Source organism: Saccostrea cucullata, unplaced genomic scaffold (genome assembly GCF_032062105.1).
Source record: "Saccostrea cucullata isolate Sc308-1 unplaced genomic scaffold, CSIRO_AGI_Scuc_v1 ctg259, whole genome shotgun sequence".
In the NCBI taxonomy this organism is placed as follows: domain Eukaryota; kingdom Metazoa; phylum Mollusca; class Bivalvia; order Ostreida; family Ostreidae; genus Saccostrea; species Saccostrea cuccullata.
The window spans coordinates 362,785-387,438 of record NW_026934432.1 but is presented as its reverse complement, the minus strand read 5'-3'; the positions used below and the strand labels follow the sequence as shown (position 1 = coordinate 387,438).

The window sequence follows — 24,654 nt, the reverse complement described above, 5'->3', positions numbered from 1 at the left end:
AGGTGGAGCGTTAGCACTTTTGTCTAGTGTATTCAATATGTGAATTGAGTACTGTATCAAAATTAACTTCTTATTATTGATATTATGAGGAAAAAAACGTTCCTGGGAAAAAAATCTCGTAAAAACGTTTTCTATTTTATCAAATTTTCCATTGATGCAACATAAAAACAGACCCAAACCTTCCATTTAGATCTATGATAAATATTTATATACATAAAGTATCTATTATCATGAATTAACAGTACTTTTATTTTCATTACAGGCCTTTGGATCGCTTAAAAAACTGTGTGTGTGTAATTTTTTTTTACATCTCAATTTTTTTTTCTAAGCGATCTAAAGGCCTGTGATTATCAGAAAAATACAAAAGAAGTGCATGATGATTAATTACAGTTAAAGTTTTTTTCTTTTGTTGGAAAGTCCAATATTGTTAGAAAGTCTCATTTTTTCCTGAAAAAAAAAGGATACAAACTATGATTTTTAGTTGAACTTAACTATAAATTTCTTCTGATTAAAAAAAAAATCCAAGATAAAATTAGGCGACTACTTTTCGTACGAGCTATCCATTCCGAAATTACATAGAAGTGAAAGCCGATTGCGGTCATTTTCCCGGTTTCACTTTCAGGATGGAAGAACGTTAACATTTTAAAACTAAAAATTCTAATATGTGGCGGGAAAGATGACACTCGGATGGGTATTTTACAAGTGTTGGCAACAGTGGAAAGTACAAAGGTAAGTACAACCGATTCAGTTTAACCCCATCACAATGATACTAATTCGAATTTCCTCGAAATTGAAGGATTCGATAACGCATCTTTGTGTTATACATTTTGATAGGTTTTGTGAGCTTTATAGTCCTCTTCAAACAACCAGACAAGTATCAAATTCTGGGGGTGGAGTCGAACACTGCCTTTGGGCATAATAATTCTGTTGAAACATTGACTAATTATCCCCTGGGCCTGGGTCATTTTACAAACTACAGCAGGTCTATTTGTAATTTTATTTATTTTTTTTATTTGTTTCAGAGTAACTCGGAATGTAGAGACCTACTGCTATCAATGCAAAACTTTAGTACATTTGGTGCTGGATACAGAAGATTTTGAGATCTTGCCCGGAAAAATCATCAGACTGAAAGGGACTTGTGTTCAGTGCAATGCTCCTATTGTCAAAAACCATATTTTGAAGGGATGGCACAGAGCCCTCTTCTAAAAATTAAAAAAAAAATTTCACTGGATCAGCACTGACATCAATAAAACTAATCAACATTTACAATAAATTGTTCCGAAAGCAGACAAGGCATAAAAAAATCCACAGTGGAATGTAAAGTCATGTAAATGTAAATGTGATAAATATAATTTTAGCTATAAAACTTACCTTTAAATACTACCAGTATGTATATTATTATTTCATTTATAAATTTATTTATTTCTTTTAACTTATTTGATTTATTATCAATGAATTAAATTTTAGACTAATCAAATAATTTCTTTTCCTTCCATGTTTATATTATGAGCAGACACATATGTAGATTTTCCCTGTAAAGGTGTAGATGATCTGTAGTCAAGAGTTCTTACCAGTCCTAAATTCTGCCTTTCAGTTTTATATAGATCATGGTTTTCCTTTGACATATTTTGCATTTTGCAGAGTAATTCCCCTTAGCCGCCATCTTGTAGTGTAGGGCAAAGCAGTGAATCAAATTTTTCTTTGAGCAACCAATTTTAAACATGCCTGCCAGAAATATATGGGGGGGAAATATTTACAATCTCAAGATTATGAATTAATAGAGGCTTTAACAAACATATTTTCATAAGAAAAATAGTGTTAACTTTACCTCAGTAACCAGTATAACAAATTGAACTTAGTTGAATAATGAAGGGATCAAGGAATGCTGCCCTACAAGATGGCGGCCATGGGGAATAACTCTTGCTTAAATTAACTCAATGGAAAACTTATCAACAGTTTCACTGCTTGATGTCCAGGAGTAAAGAAGAAGATTTTTAAAGACTGCATTAATTGTAGTGGTTTTGGCCCCACCCCTCATGCCTCAAGGGGCCAGGGACCATGAAATTCACAAATTCTGTTCCCCATTACCCATAGATACTTTGTGCCAAAATTGGTTGAGCGGTTACAGTGAAGCTGAAAATGTTCGAATGTTAACACACAACGGACGACTCACGAAAACGGATATATAGCACTAGATCACTTGAGTTTACTTACGTGACCTTAAAAAGTTAAGGCTCATATAGTTTCTACTCAGAGCAAACTTGTAATATGCATTATCCCATTAATCACCACCAAACCAAATACTGTATTTAGGAGCAAAATGAAAAACTGAAAAAAATTATACAATGGAAGGGCTTTAACAATTAATTAAGAAAAAGAATGATAGAAATTCAAGGTAAGACAATAAGTGAAAGGTCAATTTCATAAAAGGATTAATTTTATGAATAATATCAACCAAAATCAACAACTGTAGCACATTGCTACTTATAATTTTTAACAAATATATGAATGTAAAGTAAATGATTTCAAACAAATGCAAACATTTGTCTCTTAGTCTAAATTATATAACATTTTTCTATAGTCTAAATTATTATGATATATATACATTAATAGCTACATGTAGATTGTTTTATCTCTTTCTTTTAAATCTATTAAAAAATTTTCTCACAATTATAACCACAAAAAGAACAATTCATGAATTATTTATGCAAGTTTCAATTAATTTCCACATTGTACAATATATTAGTAAATAAACACTTAAAACTGGTATTCCTGGAAATGTTTGCAAATACATTGTACATGTTTTGAGATTTTAAACTTAAAAATCTATACATGTATTCCCGATTCATGAAAGAAATAAAGTTAAATACTTTATAAAACATGTGCAAAAACAAAAATTATACATTTAATAAAACAATATATATAACCTTAATGATTGTTTCACTCATTCCAAACTGTCTCTGCATAAAATCATCAAAATTTCTTCTTCTCAGACATTTTTACATTTAGTTTTAAATAATTTATTTATGATAATTTTACATTTTACTTCTTTGGGTTTACTTATTTAAGTTTTAACAAATTTCATGTCAGACCCATCTCAAAAAAATCTGTACCCGTATTAAATGTCTAAAATTAGAAATTAATACACAATTCAGTAGGTTAAATACACACTGTAAATGCTTCCACTATTAAGAACAATCACGTAAAATAATATATCAACAATATATTAAATGACCAGAAATTTCATAATCTCTAGTAAGTATCATATTATCAGGTATATATCCTATCCTTTTCATTTCAATATCAAATCAAAGTATATCTATAATTCCAGTTTGAAAGATTTTTTATGAGCTCTGCATTATATGTCTTTGGAAATCACAGCTCTGCAATACATGTATTTGAAAATCACAGATGCTTTGTAAATGAAGTCCCTGGTATCAGTTTTTAACTCCTGGACTTTCATCTCCTGGTAAAGATACTTCCCGACTCTTGAACATCCATACATCCTAAAAGGTTATACAGATCCAGGTCAAGTTCATGATAACAAAAGTTAATTAAATTAAAAGTAAATAAAATTTAAGAAAAAAAAACTACAATTGGCACTTGAAGAATATTTTAAAAAGTAAAGTAAATAACATTTGATGGTGATATTCTTATTGAAGGAATCAATCATTAAAATTTTAAAGATCTTCAAGGTCTCGTGATTAAGCATTTTACCTTCAAGGTCACTTGGTTGGGGTCAACCCCTCCAGATTCCAGAACTTTAGCAAACGTTTCAATGAGCTCTTTCTCTACCTTGTCTTGTATGGAGCCCTTGACATCAATGAAATCAACATCTGCAGAGGCATAGTGGCATGAAATGGACTGAAATCAAATACATGTACATGCATTATACTCTTAAGGGAAGAAGTATCTCATGAATGTACTAATGGGCAAGTCATTGTCTGATAACGTCAAATGTATTTTATTTAATCTGGATAAGGTTCATTCTGATTCAGGGCTTTCTTCCACTCAGGGTAGAATTTCCCCCACAGAGGGACAAAGTTTTCCCTGGAGTTATTACTCAAAAAAGTACATTGTAACTTGATGCATGTTTTTCTATTCTTTCCATTTATTACACACTTTACATATGAAAAGCTTGCACACTCACCTTTCTAAAACCTTTTGTCTTGTTCATCCCTGATCCATGGATCAACAGAGGGTGGAAGAAGACAGTGTCTCCGGCTTCCATACAGAGATGGAGTCTTGGAGCATTGGGATCAAAATCTCTCACACCATGATACAGTTTGTTGACACCTCCCTGAAGAGCCAGAACATTGTACACAAAGTATTCATATATTTAAGCTAAAGCAATATGCAAAATCAATCTCGCAATGACTGTTACAGATATACATGTACTTTCTTACTATGTACAGTACTACACTAAATTCCTTTAATAAGTATATATTATTTTTTGTAGCATAAAATGAATGTACACTAATTACCTCCCATTCAGGGTAATCATGCTGGAGTAGCTCCCCTTTGTGAGAACCTGGTAATACAACCAGACACCCATTTTCCCGGTTCACTTTCTCCATGGCTGTCCAAGAGCAGACAACCCTGTCTGCAGGCCTAAAGGGAAAGAAATATAGATCTTGGTGCAGTGGGTGTCTAGAACTCTTCTGGCCTGTTAAATGCAAATGTGGTTTTATAAAGTCCAAATAACCAAGTAAATAAGCTTGATCATACAGTACATAAAGTATTTAGTTCTGAAATCAAACTGAATTGATTTAACTTTTGTATTTTTAAACAGAGGCCATGAAATTCAGAATTTTGAAAGAAGCACCCTTGATTTAACTGTATAGGTTGGTTATATAAAAATAAGAGGCATGCAACAACTTCCCCAGATTTGAATTGGGTTTGTGTTTTAAAACAGAGGCCATGAAATTCAGAATTTTGAAAGAAGCACCCTTGCTCAAAGCTCATCATAACTGTACACAGTCACTTAGTTTGAAACTTAATAGACTGTATCCAGAAGCAAAGCAGAGGATTATAAAAAAATGCATTTTCACTACATGTATCTAAAATGCGACTGCAATCCAAATTTCACACACAGATAAGAAAATGAACAGATATTTTTTTCAAACTGCCCCTATATAACTACATTGTCCTCCACCTACCCAAGGATGCTTCCATAAAAGTTTGAGCTTTCCTGGCCCAGTGGTTCTTGAGAAGAAGATTTTTAAAGATTTGTTCTATATATTTCTATGTAAAACTTGGATTCCCTATTGTTATTGTTTAGTACCTGGATCTGGGGGTTTGTTGATCAGCATGGTGTGCATGGACATGACCTTCTTTCCTGTGAATGCCTGGACATAATGAACAATCTAAAAAAAGTGTGTTAATTTTGAATGAATTGGTTTTTGACACCAATGATAAATATAATAAATAGACTCACATGTATATATACTTAAGCAAAGAATCATTATTTTTTGAGTGATAAAGTTTCATAACTGCAACGGTGTGTGCAAACAAATTGAATAACACGTAAGCACATTATGAAAATTTGAAAATAATGATTCATTGCTTATATTTACTTTTTTTAACTGTCTACCTTAACTTTAAATGTGATTTATATCTAAAAAACATATGCATTTTCCTTTTTGTAAGCTACAGATAATGGATCAGCCAACGTAACAGCTTCAATTTGAATGTGATTTTTTTATTTTCGCTTGTGACGTTGCACTTCCTCAGCTTAACCTCTTGGCACCCTGTCTGTGTTATGGTATTTTGAATGCAATGGATTTCCATTCATTTTATATGTAAAAAATATATGTAATGCAAATATTTGTACATGGTACAATTAAATTCATTACATTATATTTATTTAACTTTAAATATTTATACCTCTGGTAGGGCACAATAGCTAAATAAGACATCATCATTTTCAAAGTTCTGGATTTTGGTGATAGCTTTTTGTCCAGGAACAAACTCTGACCGGGCTATGGCCACATCTCTCATAATGGTCAACATTGGAACGACAATTTCTTTTCGGCATATTTTCTCAAATTCCTCCCTACAAATAACATTTGATATTAAAATAAATGATGTTGCTTTGAAATTAAATAATTTTAAAAAGCTGGACACAAAACCTCTCCCAAACACATGCAAGCTTTATACCAAAAAAATTTTGAATATGAAAATGCTGAATATGGACAAAAATATAACAATTTTTTTTCAATTTGCTGAAATGCACATATGATACCTGTACAGATCAAGTTTCTCTTTCGACACCAAATTCTTGATTACTATGTATCCATTGTCCTCGTAGAACTGTCTTTGTTCATCTGACAGGATTGCATTGTCCAAGGTGTAGCGGAAAGTGGGTCTCACGTCAGACACCGAATATCTGGATGTTGTGGGTGTATGCTACACATATGATTAAGGGCTTAATAAACATAACTGTGTTGATTCTAAACTATCAACATGATCAATGATCCTCATGAAATCAAAAAATGAAGTATATATATATTAGTGATCGGCAATGGGTTTACACTAAAATTCGATAATCATTTTATGACTGGGAGTAGAGAACAATTGGATTTGGGATTATCAACAAGTATATAACAATCGTTTTTAAAACGTTAGAATGAACCTGTAGTCACTGGCATGTTTGCCGACAAAGCGACGTACAAGTCATACGCAGAAAAAGGATACAGATATCGAAGACGTAGAGTCCAAATGCCCAAATATTGTTTTCAGTCTCTCTGTCATCCTTCTATGTGTATGTTACATGTAAATATATATCCAATGCTTGAAAGAATGAGACTTTGTACTGTTTTTCTTGGCCAAATGACAACTACATTCTTTCTGGTTTTTTATACACACAAGATTTCGACCAAGGGAGATAATCGAATGTTAAATCGACCCAAATTGTTTCTGTTTTTATGTCCCAGTGATAAAGAGTTTTTACCCAGTCCGTTTGCATGTCTGTTTATCCGCAAAAAAAGTTTTCCATTATTATTTTTGATGGATTTAAAAAAAAATAATTTCATATTTAACGCCTATTCCTTGTGATAAGTAAAGGCACTAATGTTTCCGTAATAAATTTTTAACCCAAAGTATAGTCAATTAGGGTTGAAAATTTATTACAGAAACAATTGTCAGGGTATAAATATCTTTTTCTTGATGTTAGAGTTTGACCCACTTTTAATTAAAAAAAAAAAATCTGACCTTTATCTGTGTAACTAGAAGAAGCAAATACTACATCCGTTCAGCTTTCATATTTCACAAGCTAGCCATAGTGTATTGCTTGTAACAAAGCCTTCCTTTGTACAACAACAATTAGTCTGTAGTTTGGCCAACTTTTGAAAAGATTTAACCATGACCATCAATATTTGCAAGTTGACACTATAGGGCTTTTATTTTACAAGACGTGTATTTCTTGTGACAACAGTTTTCCCTGCCAGACTGGGTACTATGAATTTTGAGCCTTTAACCTTGATCTTAAGAGTTTGACCAACTTTAATAAAAAAAAAATGTTAAAACTAAAATCAAAATCAAGTGAAATTTTGACTTTAAACTCCTTCTGATTAAACATTAACATGGAAATGATATTTTATTAACAATATCCACCACAGAAAATCAACAATACAATACAATATGTGATGAAATTAACAAATAAATCACCAGCACAGTAACAATTTATATATTACCCGCATATATATATATACAAACTCTTTAACAAGTACTAGAATCATAAAACAATCATTTATTAATACATTTATTAATCATTTTTGCACTGAATTATTCTTAAAAAAATAATTTGCATCTTGTCAACAAGACCAGGTCTCATATATACACCAGCAAGGTTTATTCATTATATATAGTAGAATACACTTGTAAATATATGAATCGAAATAATATAAAATTGAAACTGTACTCAAATTCTCATCATTCACAAAAAAAAATGTGTTACAACATGAACCAAATTTCTCAAATTGTAAAATTTAGCCCATTATTAACAAGTAAATATCAATCAATAATACATAAATAAAAAAAAAATTAAAAGTTCATCTGTCAAGAAATATGAATATTTTAAAAATTAATACAGTTTAAAATGGTAAAATTGATTTTTATATAACATATTATGAGAAATATTTATTTTGGCATTATTAAATTATCATGCTCTAATCTATGTTCAGTAAAATTTAGATAGGGACAATTATATGCATGGTATATAAAATGCTGATTATGAAGTTCGTCACATTGACAAATTATCTATGACCTACATTTGTGAAAGTCTAAATATGATAACGCCAGAAAATATTTAAGTCAACAACAACAGTGAATTATCACAAAATGTTCTGATATGAATCAAGGCCTGTACATGTATTTATCAGTTGGTGAATACACAAAAATTTTGCATGTAGTCATCTACCATCATTTTTCTGTTTAAATTAAAATCTATTTCATCTTTTTAGCATTGAAATTATTGTCTATCTAGAAGTCAGCTTCATTACTATCTATAAGTGTCTGTTTAAGTCAATCTTGTTTATATTTGATGATTTTGTTTTCAAACGGACCCTTCAGAATTATTTGTCCTCTGGTAAAGACACATCTCTGGCCTTGTACATCCACAGGTCCTAAAAAATAAGAGAACAAAATAATTATAGATCTGGCTTGCTGCTAATTTAAATTATTAAATACATGAAATTAATAATTTTGTCAAATATTAAAATACTCATTATCCAAATATTTCAAATTTTAACATATGTATAACATTTTTTATTTACATAAATCTACAGATTTTTTCAGGATTAAATCAATAAATGAATGATTTTTTTTTCAAAATTTCACATGAGTATCTGTCTTACTTTATTAAAATGAAAAACAGACACCAACACAATGACAGAATAAGAGGATGAACGGGACACTAAACCTTACATGTATCATCCATTTCATAATAAATGAATTATGAAAAAAATTAAGACAGCATCTAATAGGATAATCAGAGGTGCAATATTTTTTTAAAATGCAAGGTTGTGGCGGGGGGTTTATCAATAGTAACGTTTTATATACCCCAGCTCTCTCTCTACTTTTATTGCGAAATTACAGAGTATGTGTTATTATATATAGTTTTTCATGACAGAAAATTAAATAACATATTGGTTTGTTCTGAATTCATAACAATTTTGAAAAGTCAAACAGAGGCATGTAACCATGTTAACAATTCATCATACCTTCATGCTGACTTGTGAGGGGTCAATGCCTCGTGCAATCAACTTTTTGGCGTAAGTTTCAATGACTTCTTTCTCCAGACTGCCTTGAATGGAGCCTTTGACATCAATGAACTCAATTTCTCCAGAGGCATAGTGGCATGAAATGGACTAAAATAAAGACAGGATATTATAAACACTTGTACCAGTTATTAGGATGTGGAGAAAAATCTGTGTTTGATGAATTGGACATTTGGACTTTGCTTAAGCCTGGCATCTTTTCTTAGAAATGCATTCACTGTGACTCAGGTAATCTATATAGTTGTCGCACCTTTCTGAATCCCTTGGTCCTATTCATTCCTGATCCATGGATCAGCAGAGGGTGGAAGAAGACAGTATCTCCGGCCTCCATGGGAAGATGGACTCTAGGAGCATTGGGATCAAAATCTCGAACTCCATGGTACATCCTGTTTACACCTCCCTGAAAATCAGAGGATAAATTATCTTCCAATAAAAAAGTTTCAAGGTCATTGAATTATTTTTAGAATATTTTTTTCTTCTGGTGATTGAATGAGGAAAAAATAATACCTAGAGAAATATTGCGCTACCAAGCACACATAATTTCCACTAAGCATTGGTGAATGACCTGTATAAGGCATTTTATTATAATAGGTTTTTATTTCTACCATTAACTAAAAGTTTTAATTTACCTCCCATTCAGGGTAGTCATGCTGGAGTAGCTCCCCTTTGTGTGTTCCAGGCAACACAACCAGACACCCATTTTCCCGGTTCACTTTCTCCATGGCTGTCCAAGAGCAGACAACTCTGTTTGCTGGCCTGAAGGGGAAGTAATGAAGGTCCTGGTGCAGGGGGTGTCTCGAACTCTTCTTACCTGAAGAAATAAGTCAGTGCAGCATATTTTGCCATAAAAAAATTGACATGCTCATTTTCATAATCTGTGTTTATTAGCAGAGTCATGTCTCTAAAATTACTAACCATATTAAGCAGTGTAGTATCCTATAGTACATGTATGAAATAAATACCAGAATATAAACCATGTAAACCGACATTATTGATTCTGTTTAACATTATATGTACCTGGATCTGGTGGTTTGTTGATCAACATGGTGTGCATGGCCTTGACAGTCCTTCCTGTGAATGCCTGGACATATTTGATCACCTAAAACAAAAATTTCAACTCTTGCTAAAGTCTAAATATTGAATAAAGTTATTAAAGTGGATTTATATAACACTCTCAGACCCTCCAATTACTTTTATATGGTGTGAATGACTTTTACAGCAAACTTGCATCCTTTTACAGCAAACTTGTATACAGTAAAACAGGATTATAAAAAGGTGTCAGGGACAGACGATCTTGCTTCGTTATAAACGTAATTTCTTTTATCTGTTAAGTTTACAATGCATTTTAATTAAAAGCATCAATTCATTATACATGTTATATGTGTGTTCGCTATAAGTATGTTTTATTGTATTAAACATAAAATGAAGTTTACCTCTGGTAGAGCACAATAGCTAAATAAAACTTCGTCATTTTCAAAGCTCTGGATTTTGGTGATAGCCTGTTGTCCAGGAACAAACTCTGAGCGGGCTATGGCCACATCTCTCATAATGATTAGATTAGGCACTTCCACTTCCTTTCTGCATATCTTCTCAAATTCATCCCTTGATAAAAAACATTAAAAGTTATTATAATAAGATCATAAAATAAAATCATAACTATTAAAACTAAATTTTAAAAAATAGAATTATATTTCACTGTAGTGTACATGTACTTGCTTGAGAAGATATATTCAAATTATACTAAAAATGTAGGAGGAGTAGCATTTTGAAAGTATTACATAGAAATTGCTATTTTGGCAACCATATTTTGTAAAACACTGGGTTTATTTTCAATTACCGGTAGAACAGGATCCTTATACTGGATCTGTAGGAAAGGAATATCAATCCCAGAGCTATATTTTTTGGGCTTTTTGAGAAATCCAGTACAATCTGATTAAATTACATCAAATTTTCACTACGCTCCGAAATTCTGATGGTCACTGTACAGAGATCTATGTACATGCAGCGACCATCAAAATCTTGGAGCATAACAAAGATCTGATTTTAAGCAGATTACATCAAACAGACACTGTCAATTTCATAGCTGAATGACTATTAATGACTATATATTACAAGAAAATTAAATGTACCATGGATACCATGGTTACATCATATAGCGCTATATTGCAGGAAATATATTATATTTCCTGTAATATAGCGCTATATGATAGTGAGTACCATTTCTCTTGATTGCATGTCCAAGACACATCAAAGAGTAAGACTTTAAAATTTTAAAGAGCTTAAAAACTACTTTTAGCCTTATTGTACATAGAGTTACAAGAGGACCAAGTGAACTAGACAGCATTTTTGTTTAAAACCTGGCTTTATAACAACATCTCAAATCTACATGTATTGCAGTGTTAAAAAATGGTTTTAATGTTCAGGATATACAAAAAAAGCTGCAGAAAATATCACAAAAAAGAGGAAATTTAAAGATTAATTACTGAGATATGGCACTCAATCTAAAAATTTTACACACACTGACACACCACATCTCACAAATAGCCATAAGCATTACAGCTCTTTGATCCTTTGGCTCAGAAGACATCTCAGAGCTAGGAATGCATGATGAAGTAATAAAATACCTGTATTTATCAAGTTTCTCCTTTGAGACTAGATTCCTGATGACTAGATATCCATTGTCTTCATAGAATTTCCTTTGCTCATACGACAAAACTGAATTGTCTAGAGTGTAGAGAAAATTAGTACTAACATCAGGCACAACCCCGCCTGTAGAAACTGTTGGTACACACTAATTAGCAAATAGTTAAGGAAAAAGCAAGAGATGATCACCACTTGCCCTATTCTAATCCGAGGTTCCTCTGACTCTAACCCCTGATTTCATATTTTTCCGCACAAGTCATAATAAATTATATGAAAGTGTGGGTAAGAGTCAGAGGAATCTCGGATTAGCCCTATTCAAGCTACAATGCAACATATGCTTTCCATTCATTTCAACTAAAATTATACTGAAAAGCAAATAAACATAAAATTTTCTTCTATCCTTCCTCGAATGCGAAAAAGTAATTCTTAAAAATATGACATGGAGAATAATATAAATCCATGTTTCGTTTACACAATATTAGGATAAGTCCCTCAGGTCACGTCTGCAGGGTAAAATCTGTTCCATCTTTCAATCACAAATGCAACATGTGCCCCCACCGGTAGCACCAGTACAGCAACACATACCCCCCGCTCCACAAGAACCACAAATGCAGCCACAGCCACTTCAGGCACCACAACCACCACAAATGCAGCCACTGCAGGCACCACCACAAATGCAGCCGCAACCACTTCAGGCACCACAACCGCCACCACAACTACATCAAGCACCACATTTGCATCAACATGCACCACAAATTTATCCACAAGCACCTCCAATACACCAACACCCGCATGCACAGCCAATTCTGCCTTATCCACAAATACCGCAGAACAATCGACAAGACAGAATTGACAGCTCTGGTAGTGAAGAGGTTGCTGTTCCCTTTTGGTCTGTACCCAGCTCTTGGTAGGACTCCTCTAAATTGCTGGAAACCTGAGCATTTACAACTAACTTGTTGCTATGCTCGGGCGAAGCATCACTCCTAGATGGCTGTGCATCTGGTGTCAAGTCCAGTGGTTGTTGGCAGTTAGTGGTATATTCAGCATCTGGGGTTATTTGGCAACTAGCAGTTGATTGCTCACTACTCGGTGGCCATAACTCAGATGAACTGCCTTCATAATCATCCTTGTCCTCTATGTCTGGAGTTGTTGAAATCCCAGGAACATGGAGACTATCCTGTGACACCATGGTGTTCCACTGCATACCAGCAGGTGATACATCACCACTCGGTATTAGTGGAAAACCTGGTGGACACTTGCTGGTAACTGTTGGCATCTGCTGCTGATGGTTTACTGCTGCAGGCAGAACGGGTTTACAGTTGCTTGCATCTCCAGGTCCCAGTGGTGCTGAACCATCTGATAGTTTCAGACCATTGTTGTCGGGAATTTCATTTGGGAACATAGCAGGACTTTGTACAGCTCCCCCATCTTGTAATTGGACTGATGGTGTTGGCAATGGTGGACCATACATGCCATCTCTGAACCCAGGTCAATGTGGGTATCCTTATCCCTGTACAGCAGTCCCTGGGAGCTATCCAGTACCATTTCCTGGATATGGTGGACCATTTTCACAGCCATTCTATGGACCACCACAGCCATATCCCAGCATACCTTATGCATATGGCCCTTATCCCGGAATGTTCCCACCTGGATACATGGTACCACAACAGGCATACCCACAACCATGCATGTATGGAGGGCCACCAATGCCAACACCATCAGTCCAATTACAAGATGGGGGAGCTGTACAAAGTCCTGCTATGTTCCCAAATGAAATTCCCGACAACAATGGTCTGAAACTATCAGATGGTTCAGCACCACTGGGACCTGGAGATGCAAGCAACTGTAAACCCGTTCTGCCTGCAGCAGTAAACCATCAGCAGCAGATGCCAACAGTTACCAGCAAGTGTCCACCAGGTTTTCCACTAATACCGAGTGGTGATGTATCACCTGCTGGTATGCAGTGGAACACCATGGTGTCACAGGATAGTCTCCATGTTCCTGGGATTTCAACAACTCCAGACATAGAGGACAAGGATGATTATGAAGGCAGTTCATCTGAGTTATGGCCACCGAGTAGTGAGCAATCAACTGCTAGTTGCCAAATAACCCCAGATGCTGAATATACCACTAACTGCCAACAACCACTGGACTTGACACCAGATGCACAGCCATCTAGGAGTGATGCTTCGCCCGAGCATAGCAACAAGTTAGTTGTAAATGCTCAGGTTTCCAGCAATTTAGAGGAGTCCTCCTACCAAGAGCTGGGTACAGACCAAAAGGGAACAGCAACCTCTTCACTACCAGAGCTGTCAATTCATGATGAGAAGATTAGTGAAGCGCTGAATGATTGGTACTGATTGTGGCATTTGTTGAGGATGGTTTACTGCTGCAGGCAGAACGGGTTTACAGTTGAATTGACACTCTGCCCAAGTCAATGCGGTATGATGGAAAGGATTCTTGGAAGGCTTTCCAGCAAAAATTTCTGCGGTTTGCAGAAGTAAAGAACTGGAGGCCTCAAGAATCCAAAGATTATTTGGGTTGGTGTTTGGAGGGAAAGGCGAGTGAATACTATGCGACAATTATATCGCAAGACGCAGAAATAGGTTTTTTGCAATTAATGCAAAAAATGGAAAAGAGGTTCGGGTATAAAGAAATACCCGAAACAGCTCAATTGAAGATAAATTCACTCGCTCAGGTAGCCGGAGAAAGTTTAGAAGAGTGGGCTGATCGTGTGTTTCAGTTAGCTCTTCGGGCTTATGAAGGCTTGCCTGAAGATTATATGCTCAAACAGGCTATAAAGAGAATATGTCATGGCTGTACTGACAAAGAAGCTGGTCAGTATGCCATAAACCAGCACCCTACCAATATCGAGGAAACAATTGATCATTTGAAAAGTTTCCAATATAATCACCAAGCGATTTATGGTAGGGGGAGGAGGGAAATTAGAGAAATATTGATTTGTGGGGATGATGCGGATACCAGTTCCGTATGTTCCCACAAGGATCAATTCTAAGTGTCTAAGATTCAAGGGGATGGGGTACAAAATCGTATCTCGAAACTGGAAGAATATATGGGCTCCTTAAAGACAAATCTGGACACTATCATGAAGAAAATGGAAGCCCTCGCAAGACCAAGGACACCAAGTCGCAGTCCACCAAGGTTTAGGAACTCAGTATCTCGGTCCACTTCGAGATCTCCATCCCCAGCGCGGAGGTGTTATAGCTGCGGCAGTACCTCCCATTTTAAAGCGGATTGTCCTAGCCTGAACAGCCTGAATCGACCATCGAAAAGTGTTACCTTCGCTAGCCCCAAGAAGGAGGGAAACGAGAAGGGATCAGGACAGTAGGCCAACCCTTGATCCCTAATGAAGGCCTGACCATTGATAATTCTGACCCGCCCGACGAGATATACATAAGGAAAATGAGGTCATCATCAAACATTAAAGTCCAGTTAGATATAAATGGTGTACCTGTTGCGGCGGTTATTGATACCGCGGCTCAGGTAACTATAGTATCTGATAAGCTGTATAATTCCTTTAATGCAAAACCATCCATTCTGAAAAAGGTAATATTACATACAGCAGGACGAGATTTAAAAATGACAGGATACAGAGTCGGGCCGGTAAGTATTGTCATAGGGTCTCAGACTTTCATTGACAATGAAGTATTTGTGGCGCCAGTGGATGATGATATGCTCTTAGGACTTGACTTCCTACAACAACAGTCAAGCAATACTCAAATACATTGATTTGGGTGCAAATAAGTTACTTTAAAGCTAATACTTAAATGTTATGCATTTGAGTTAATGTTATATAAAACAACTACACTGCTATTTAAATCTACAAACTACAATCTACACTATTTCCCCTCCCTTTTGTGTTGCTAGGAGTGATGCTTCGCCCGAGCATAGCAACAAGTTAGTTGTAAATGCTCAGGTTTCCAGCAATTTAGAGGAGTCCTCCTACCAAGAGCTGGGTACAGACCAAAAGGGAACAGCAACCTCTTCACTACCAGAGCTGTCAATTCATGATGAGAAGATTAGTGAAGCGCTGAATGCTGATCCCATACTGTCTGTACCAGTAATCCCTGTGTATCAAGAAACTGAAAGTGACACCACAGATGGCCCAACCAGGTCTGCTTGGAATGCGGCCAACAAGGACTTCCCAAAATTGACCAATTACAAAGAGTACCTTGTTCGTGTATTCCAGTATGTGGACAATGGGCTGGGCATTCCATCTGGGCTGCCACTAGAAAACAAGTGCTGGACCGTGCCATGGCTCACTGAATTTATTTAGATCATTTGCAAATAAAACCCCTGAAATGCTTTTACCCAGTGTTTATTTACTGCAGTCTCTGACTTAGGTTGATTACTTAGTGTTGGTTTTATTCAAGTAGTGTAGTAATATACTCATTTTTAGAATTCTAGTACATGTACTTAGTTCTTATAATCGGTTTAGATATTTTGTAACTTAGTAAGTTATAATTATACTAACCTTGCTTAATTTAACAATATTATTGCTAATTATAACTTGCAGCACTATCTACTAGTCATTAGTGTTTAGTGATATTAATAAGACTTGTCTACACACTACATTTAGTACTTTAGTGATTTGTTTATAATAGGCAACTCACTTAAGTATATCAGTATACATGTAGCTAAAATATGCACAAACTACATCTGATAAGTTATAGTATTACTATTTGTAATTAAAAGCAGCTGGTTATAATACTACTGTTTCTTCATTTAAAAATAAAAGGGAGGGGAAATAGTGTAGATTGTAGTTTGTAGATTTAAATAGCAGTGTAGTTGTTTTATATAACATTAACTCAAATGCATAACATTTAAGTATTAGCTTTAAAGTAACTTATTTGCACCCAAATCAATGTATTTGAGTATTGCTTGACTGTTGTTCACAATTATAAGTACATAATGTCTATTGCAACTCAAAGTCTTTATAGTTTAACATGTCAATGTTAATACAGTAAATATATCATTAGTAATAGCTAAAGACCTATATATTTTGGTCAAAGCCATTGTTAATCTGTATCAATGTAAACTACATAGCAATGCTCAATGTGCCTGTGGTGTTGATAGGCACAGTATGATCAGTACTAAAAGCTCACTTACATTATTAATAATTTAGAGTACTTTTATTATATCTGTAGCATTTGAGATTTTAGTAAGAAGTTAGATGAATTAGACAGTGATGGTACTGATGCAGAATGTGTTTTGTAGATATGTTTTCAACAATGATATTTCATAGGATCTTCTATCAATAGTCAGCAAATATTCTTCAGTTAGTTTAGTTCTTAGGATAGGTAATAAGAAAATATACTTAGTTTAGGTTAGGCTTAAGTTAGTATAAGTTATATAGTACTAGTATTAGGCATTGTCATATTTAAGGTGACGACATACATAAGAAGTTAATCGTAATATATATTAAGTTAATTATTAGAATACATTGCAACAGTTTAGATAATTTATCTGTTGTAAAGTTCTAACATAGGCTGCACTCCGGCACGATTTGATTAGGTAAATCAGTTGTATTACACAATTAAGTTATATACTGGTACAACTGAATCTCACTCGACTAAAACCATGCATTTGCCATATGATACCATTCAGTTACAGGACTCTCATGGAAGTAGGTCAGTGTTAGGTCATAGGTTGATTTCTTTTGACTATGAATTAAGTGTTAAGATATATGAAATGTATAACAGACAACCAACATGGAATGCGTATGGCTATATTATAATGATTATTTTGATCTAATGTGGTAGATACATGCTTATCAGATGTATTATGATTTGCAAACCCAGCAATATTCAATCTTGCCACATTAACATACATGTTTATCCTGCGGAACTATAAGGCGCTAGAAGTAATTCCGGCCAAGTTCATGGGGATACATGAATTAGTTCATACGTTTTCCATGTCATATTAAATAATAATTATATATTTCTAGTTTACATTCCTCTAATAAAATTACAGTAATTGCCCCTAGCTTTATTAAATAAAACGGGGAGGAATGTGGTGAAATTGTAAATGTAAATATGTCCACTATGACCTTTCACCCTGACCTCATAGCCATCCACCCGTGCCGGCACGATTCCTACCTCAGTCGAGAATTACCAGTCAAACCTTTCACCACGTTTTCCTGCTTTGTCTTGTTATATTGTTGCATGTACCTGTGTTTACCTACCATGTAAACCCGGGTGTTCGTCGTCACCTTTGATTGTAAGGTAGGCGACATTTATTCATAGTAAAATGGTATAATTTTACTACAATTCTTTACAGACACTATAAAAGGATACAGATATCAAGCCAGTTGGATCCAAGTGTCCAAAAACTGTTTTCAGTCTCTCTGCCATTATTTTACGTGCATTTAAGACACTCAATGTATAAAAAGGACGATTTCTAGATTTAAAAAATAAACTATGGACTTTGGCACCCAACTCTTCCTGAGTAAACAAACACACTTTCTGGTTTTCAAACACAGGAGAACTCCGTAAAGGGAGATAATTAATAAGACCCACTCCACCAAATGCAGTTACGAATGCATTTAAAAAATAAATAAATAAAAAAAAAAAAAAATAAATAAATAAATAAAATGGCAGATTTAAGAACCAATGCTTTCTTACTCAAGCACTTAAAATTCATTCTCTACTAATTTTTTTTTTTACCAAAATTTTATAATACCATGGGTTAAAAATACTATCATGAATATGGACAGAATCTAGTGTCGTGAGTTTCACCTTACCCCGTAATCGAAGATTCGGGGTCGGATATGGTTTTTGCCCTGTCCGTCTGTCTTAATTTCTTACCCCAAGTTACAATATGTAAATGCCCCGTAATAGAAGATTCGGAGGTATAGTTTTGCCCTGTCTGTCTATCTGTCTGCCTATCTGTCCTTCCGGCTTTTTGTCTGTCTGACTGCTAAAATAGTTTATCTTGCCCATTACATGTAGCTGCAATAATGTATCCCTCTCCCTTTTTTTATTTGGGAGAGGCCCAGAAAATATCATAAAAAAATCGGAGAGGGCTACATTATTGCAGCTACTTGCCCATAACCTTTGATTAGTTGGAGCTATGACTTTATATTTCACACTAACCCCAAACTGAATTACAAAACTTTGTCCTTGCATGGCCATAACTTTTCAACCGTTTATGCTAGGGCTTTAAATCTGTACGTCATAAGTGTATTCATTCTGACAACTGAAGACCTTTCCTTGTGCATGTTGTGTATGCTGTCATTGATGTCATTTTGACCTCAGAGTTTAAATCACTTAATTTTTAAAATAAAATTTAAGTTGACCATGCATATCTCTTAAACATTAAGGCCTAATCATAAATATATAGGGCACTCGTTTTTCACAAGTACGAGGGGAGATCAAAAAGTTCGCGAACTAATTGAATAACTTCCATAAAAGAAACAATATTTGATTTCAATGTTTTATATATTTCTCTCTGATTTTAATGCACATCAACCACCGTTCTGCGCATGCGCGAATCACGTGATATTGGTGGTCACGTGACCCCTTCCGTAGCGTTCTGTGTAACAAAAGCTGAAATATTTTTCGGAGTTTTAAATTTCTTTCCATGTAAGTTAAATTTTATGACAAGAACAGTTCATTTGTCAGAAATGGTCAAATCTCGGCAGCAGAATGGGTGGATACGCAGGTAGGTTAAGGTTACAACCAAATATTCTACTTGCCAGATATGATATGACGTCTGTAGCAGATTTAATAATTAATCATATTTATGTCTATATATTGTTTTGTATAAACTGTTTAATTATTTAAAGTTAACTGCAGTATTCTATTATTTGGCTAACATGTAATCCAGTAACCTATTTATATCTTTACTCCTCAGCAATGACCTAGATTTTGTATTTGTATTTCAAGTGAGGAGTTATTTTGTAAAGAGGAGTTAAATTATTGCGTCATGGGAGGAGTGAGTTTAATCAGTATATAAGGGGAAGAATTGTAGAAACGCGGGAGTAGTTAGGAAAGTTTTGACAAAGTCACTCGTTTGTTTTGTTTATTTTCTATGTTTTGGATTTATCGCCATTAATAAATTGTGAACTTTTCGCTGTGTTTTCATTTAAGAGAAAAGGAATATATAGTACAGTTTTTGTGGATGGAATATAAATTATTTAGGATTTACATGCTCGGAAAATAATAAACGCTACAAGTGGTGGCCAGCGGTGGGATACAATTTTCGTTAATGGTGATATGGATTAAAAAGAAAACTGGATTTACACTTGGAATTTTTTTACAGTGATAATTCATTCTTGTGGGATTTACTAATTCGTAATTATGGATACGCAAAGACAACAAAGATTTGTGAATTATTATGACATTACGGAAAATGGGAATTTTATTCTTATTGGGCATATTGACCTAAGTGAACGAAAGGAATGTCCCAACTGCTTTGTTATGTTCATGAAATCCTAGAATCGTCAGTGCATCGCAACAGCAAACGGAGGGAAAAGTGAATTTTACAAATGTCCATTTTGCGGCTGTCGTATTAAGGCATTCAAGGAAACATTTGTGTCACACCGATAGAATTTTTGTGAATTCGTTTGGATTAGATGTGTATATAATTGTAGAATTTTACCAGGCTGGATATCTTTGTAAGTGCCGTTTTAGTGACACATGTTATAATCATCTGTTTTCTTTATATGCAACCTTTGGAGGAAAATAAAATTAAGATGACTACGCCTCGAGCAACCACGGATATTCCACAAACTCCCCCGCGTAGTGCTGTACGTCGAAACTTATTGACAGAATTTAATGAGGCCGATTCACCCGTTTGTCCGATTTACGGAGACGACCTAAATACTCCAGTAGCAGAAACGGATATAGCTACACAGGAAGAGAACGTAGAGAATTCGGCAGGATGGAGATACCTACTTGGATTTTGATTTCACTTTGTACATCTCTATCGTTTGTGGCCTATAGATTCTTTCCAGGAGACTTAGTGTTGTGGGCTACGCGAGAGTTGATCATTATATTCGTTTTTCTGGTCGTAGTCGTCATATTGATCAGTGTATTGTGTACATTTTGGCAATCTAAAGAAAGGACAGGAGACGGAAATCGACAACGGAGAACGCCGAGAATATCACCGAGAGATAGAAATGATTTTGTTGCCACACCAGGAATTACTAATCAAGCTGGAAGCACTGTAAGTATTCCAGTTAAACGAACATTTTCCGGAGATGGAGCAGCTACCTGGACGGAGTTCTATAGATATTTTGAGAATGTTGCTACTTTAAACCAGTGGACTATGCAAAGGAAAAGAGGTGTGCTGTTGACTACTTTACGCGGTCAGGCAGAGACTTATGCGTACGGACTGCCAGACAATACCTTGGGGAATTATAAGCTTTTGACAGATGCATTAAACGAGAGATTTGGACACACAGCCTTAAAGGATAGCTACATTGCTGAAGCAAAATTGCGCCGAAAACGTGCAAATGAAACATTCAGAGATTACGGACAAGCTGTAGAAGATCTATACAGAAGAGCTTATCCTGGTAACCGAGCCTGCATCGAGGAAAACAGTCTTAAGACATTTCTTGACAATTGTTCTGAAAACGAAGAGTTCAGAATGGCAGTTAAGCGAACGCGACCGAAAACAGTTCAAGACGCAGTTACTTCAGCCATGCAAGAGGAATGTATCCGGATAGGCGAGGAACAATCTGCAAAGAATTCCAAAACACCGAGAAAAGATATTTATGCAGTGAACGCAAAGCCTACATATCAGGTGGGAGATAAAAGTTATCAAAATACAAGAAACCTACAGGTGAATACCATTAAAAGGAGATGCTATACATGTGGGTCAGAGGGTCATCTGAGAAACCGTTGTCCTAAAACAAGACCAGTCGTAAAGAGAGAGAATGGCGGAGCAGTTCCTCAGGGAAAAGCAGCGCCGCCGAGGCAGTAGGCCATGCGTCGGATCGCTACATAAACTGGCCTGGCACCGATTTGGATGCAAATTCTTCATCTTCTGGTTATCAAGGAACCAATACTGATGATAATACTTTCATAGAAAGGGGATTTGATGCTGAAATTAGAAGAGAGATGACAGAAGAATCTGCAAATTTTCCATCTTGTCTTATAATCGAAGCCAGTAAGAACAAGATAGGGTTTTACGTCGATGGTTTGATTCAGGGCACATCAGTAACGTGGAAAGTAGACACCGGAGCGAAGAATACCTTTATAAGTGAAGAGCTATTCAATGAAATTCCTCCTGAAAATCGACCAGTGCTGGAGCCAGCTAAAAAGAGATTTATGACTGCAAGTGGCCAAGATTTAATTGTGATAGGAACAGCGTACATGACTTTCAACTTTGATGACTTTGAGACGGATTTAAGAGTATTTGTCGGTAGAGTTTCTCAAAATCTACTAGGAGTAGACTTTTATTCAAAATTTAGATGTAACTGGGATCACGAGAAGGGAGGATTACTTGTTAAAGTTCCATACAATAGCACATGTCTTAGACGTACAAACTGGATTATAGCAAAAGACGATGTTTCCGTGCCATCAGGACATGCAGTGGTAATTCGAACAGAATTTTCATACTCAGAAAATAAAGAAGGAGTACCAGTTGTATTGTCAAATTTTCTACACCGACATGGATTACTGGTGGCGAGAACACTGTTAAGCGCAAACAGCTTAGACGGGTACTTGAGATTATTCAATCCAGGGAGAGCGGAGGTGACAGTTAAACATGGTGTTAAAATTGCAATATTTTCTCCTGCGATTAAAGTGTCGTGTAGTGAGCGCCTTAATTCAAGTGAAGTTAATCTAGTGGAGGAAAACGGTCCACAGGAGTTACCAGATCACTTAATTCCTGTGTTTGAAAAAGGTCGAGTTAACCTCTCTGGGGAAGAGGCAGTTTTGTTTAAGAAGTTTCTGCAGAAACGTGTTGCTACATTTGCTGATCCTAATGGACATTTAGGACAGACAACTCTAGGAGAACATCATATCGTTCTGAATGACGAGCGACCTTTTAAGGAGGCATCACGGCATATGCCTTTATTTAAGCGTGATATTCTGGATAGTGAAATTCAGAAATTGGAGGACTTGGGGATTATAGAAAAATCCCATAGTCCGTGGTCATCTCAGCTTGTGTTAGTGCAAAAGAAGGATAAGTCATGGAGAGTGTGCGTGGATTATCGGAGACTTAATTCAAGAACGATAAAGGACGCATATCCAATTCCAAGAATAGATGACAACTTAGACGCTTTGGTTGGATCGTTGTGGTTTACTTCGCTAGATTTAAATATGGCGTATCATCAAGTACCAATGTCGGAAGCAGATAAGGAGAAAACAGCATTTGCTACCCCGAGAGGAGGACTCTATCAATATAATGTTATGCCATTTGGTTTGTGTAATGCGCCACCGACATTCCAAAGGATAATAGAAAAAGCTCTCTATGGATTGCAGTGGAATATTGCTGTACTGTACCTGGATGACATTATCGTGTTCGGCAAAAGTTTCCGAGAACATCTTGAAAATCTTAATCAAGTTTGTGACAGATTGGACTCAGCGAACCTGAAATTAAAACCAACAAAATGCTTTTTCTTTAGACAGGAAATAGAATTCCTGGGACACGTAGTTTCAAGACATGGTGTGCATACAGATCCTAAGAAAATTGCGGCAATAAAGAAAATAGGAATTCCTAGAAATGTGACAGACTTACGAAGATTTCTGGGTATTATGTCTTACTATCGGAAGTTTATTAACCCTTTCTCTTCCGGCGCATTTTACGTGATTTTGGAGGCCTTTTGACATGGCATTATAAATTATTTCTAACTTTTTTATCCAAGGGGAAAGCTAGGCATGATGCATACCATTTTGTTGGAAATTTCTTACAGATGATATTTTATGACTGTTTAGATACTCAACCACTGACCTTATTAGTAAAAATTGAGGTCAAAGGTCAATTAAGTGCAAAATTTTATGGAATTTTTTGATACTTTCTCATCTTTAAGCTAAATATTAAGTATGATGTATGTTGAAATAGGAAATTTGGGATATACCCACAAAAGAGCATTATACTGTACTACATGAAACACATAAACTTTTTTTTCAATTCTGCATATAACTACTTAAAAGGGGTTGCTAAGCAACGCAGAATTCTTTAATTTTCGGGCAGAAATTTTCCTTTTTTACTCATCCTACACACATTTATGCATCCCAGCACATATAAAAGTTAGATGAGAGGTCATAAAATTACAAGGGACATACAACAGATAAATTGTCTTAAAGTTTGACCTCATTAGAACTATTTTTAGGAGGTCAAAGGTCAAATAAGTGCAAAAGTTTCATCAATTTTTTTCAACACTTTTCAATATTCTTGCCATAATTTTACACCATGGATGCTAAAATGGAAAATTCTGAATATACTCTCAAGAAGGGATCAGAACTGCAATATCCATGCATCATTTTAGTTCAAATATCTATTTAATGACCTTTAAGTGGTTGCTAAGCAACATCATTTTAAAGTTTTTGGCTATATACATGTTTGTTATTTCACATTCTGGACACATTCTAGACACTTTTTGTATATTTCATGATATTGTTTGTAAATATGGGTCATAAAGATGAAAGAACATTCTTGTATTAAAAATTGACCTTGACACTCTTGTTCTTCAGGGGGTCAAGGTCATATCAGTACAGAATTCTGCTTTAAACTGTAAGTAAATATCAATTTTGAAATGCTT

At 35.2% G+C, this 24,654-nt stretch overlaps 2 protein-coding genes and 1 long non-coding RNA gene across 3 annotated transcripts; 1 reads left to right on the top strand and 2 right to left on the bottom strand.

Annotated features, from left to right (window-relative positions):
• The first annotated feature begins 577 nt into the window (after positions 1-577).
• On the top strand, positions 578-1,480 carry LOC134240702 (uncharacterized). Its single transcript, XR_009986505.1, has 2 exons — positions 578-729; positions 1,023-1,480. It is a non-coding gene; the product is annotated as an uncharacterized LOC134240702 (long non-coding RNA).
• Positions 1,481-2,622: 1,142 nt separating this feature from the next.
• LOC134240680 (phytanoyl-CoA dioxygenase, peroxisomal-like) lies at positions 2,623-6,867 on the bottom strand. The gene is made up of 8 exons (XM_062722746.1): positions 6,697-6,867; positions 6,245-6,408; positions 5,887-6,055; positions 5,285-5,366; positions 4,485-4,666; positions 4,151-4,300; positions 3,718-3,864; positions 2,623-3,506 (listed from the first exon to the last, which is right to left on the bottom strand). Exons 1-8 carry the CDS (start codon positions 6,751-6,753, stop codon positions 3,438-3,440), a joined length of 1,020 nt encoding a protein of 339 aa, XP_062578730.1. The 5' UTR covers positions 6,754-6,867; the 3' UTR covers positions 2,623-3,437.
• A 1,384-nt stretch (positions 6,868-8,251) lies between these two features.
• On the bottom strand, positions 8,252-18,400 carry LOC134240681 (phytanoyl-CoA dioxygenase, peroxisomal-like). Its single transcript, XM_062722747.1, has 8 exons — positions 18,239-18,400; positions 11,903-12,069; positions 10,712-10,880; positions 10,296-10,377; positions 9,908-10,089; positions 9,529-9,678; positions 9,222-9,368; positions 8,252-8,624 (listed from the first exon to the last, which is right to left on the bottom strand). The coding sequence occupies exons 1-8, from the start codon at positions 18,293-18,295 to the stop codon at positions 8,574-8,576; spliced, it is 1,005 nt and encodes a 334-aa protein (XP_062578731.1). The 5' UTR covers positions 18,296-18,400; the 3' UTR covers positions 8,252-8,573.
• Between the last annotated feature and the right edge of the window lie 6,254 nt (positions 18,401-24,654).

Bases quoted from the DNA above. Each gene is read 5' to 3' on its own strand.
- LOC134240680 (XM_062722746.1), bottom strand. From the start codon at position 6,753: ATGACAGAGAGACTGAAAACAATATTTGGGCATTTGGACTCTACGTCT. The intron at 6,409-6,696 runs GTATCCTTTTTC...TCATATGTGTAG, and splicing joins ACTCTACGTCTTCGATATCT to CATACACCCACAACATCCAG. The intron at 4,667-5,284 runs GTACTAAACAAT...TGCATTTAACAG, and splicing joins CAACAAACCCCCAGATCCAG to GCCAGAAGAGTTCTAGACAC.
- LOC134240681 (XM_062722747.1), bottom strand. From the start codon at position 18,295: ATGGCAGAGAGACTGAAAACAGTTTTTGGACACTTGGATCCAACTGGC. The intron at 10,090-10,295 runs GTACATATAATG...TTATTTCTTCAG, and splicing joins CAACAAACCACCAGATCCAG to GTAAGAAGAGTTCGAGACAC. The intron at 9,369-9,528 runs GTGCGACAACTA...TCTTTATTTTAG, and splicing joins GGACCAAGGGATTCAGAAAG to TCCATTTCATGCCACTATGC.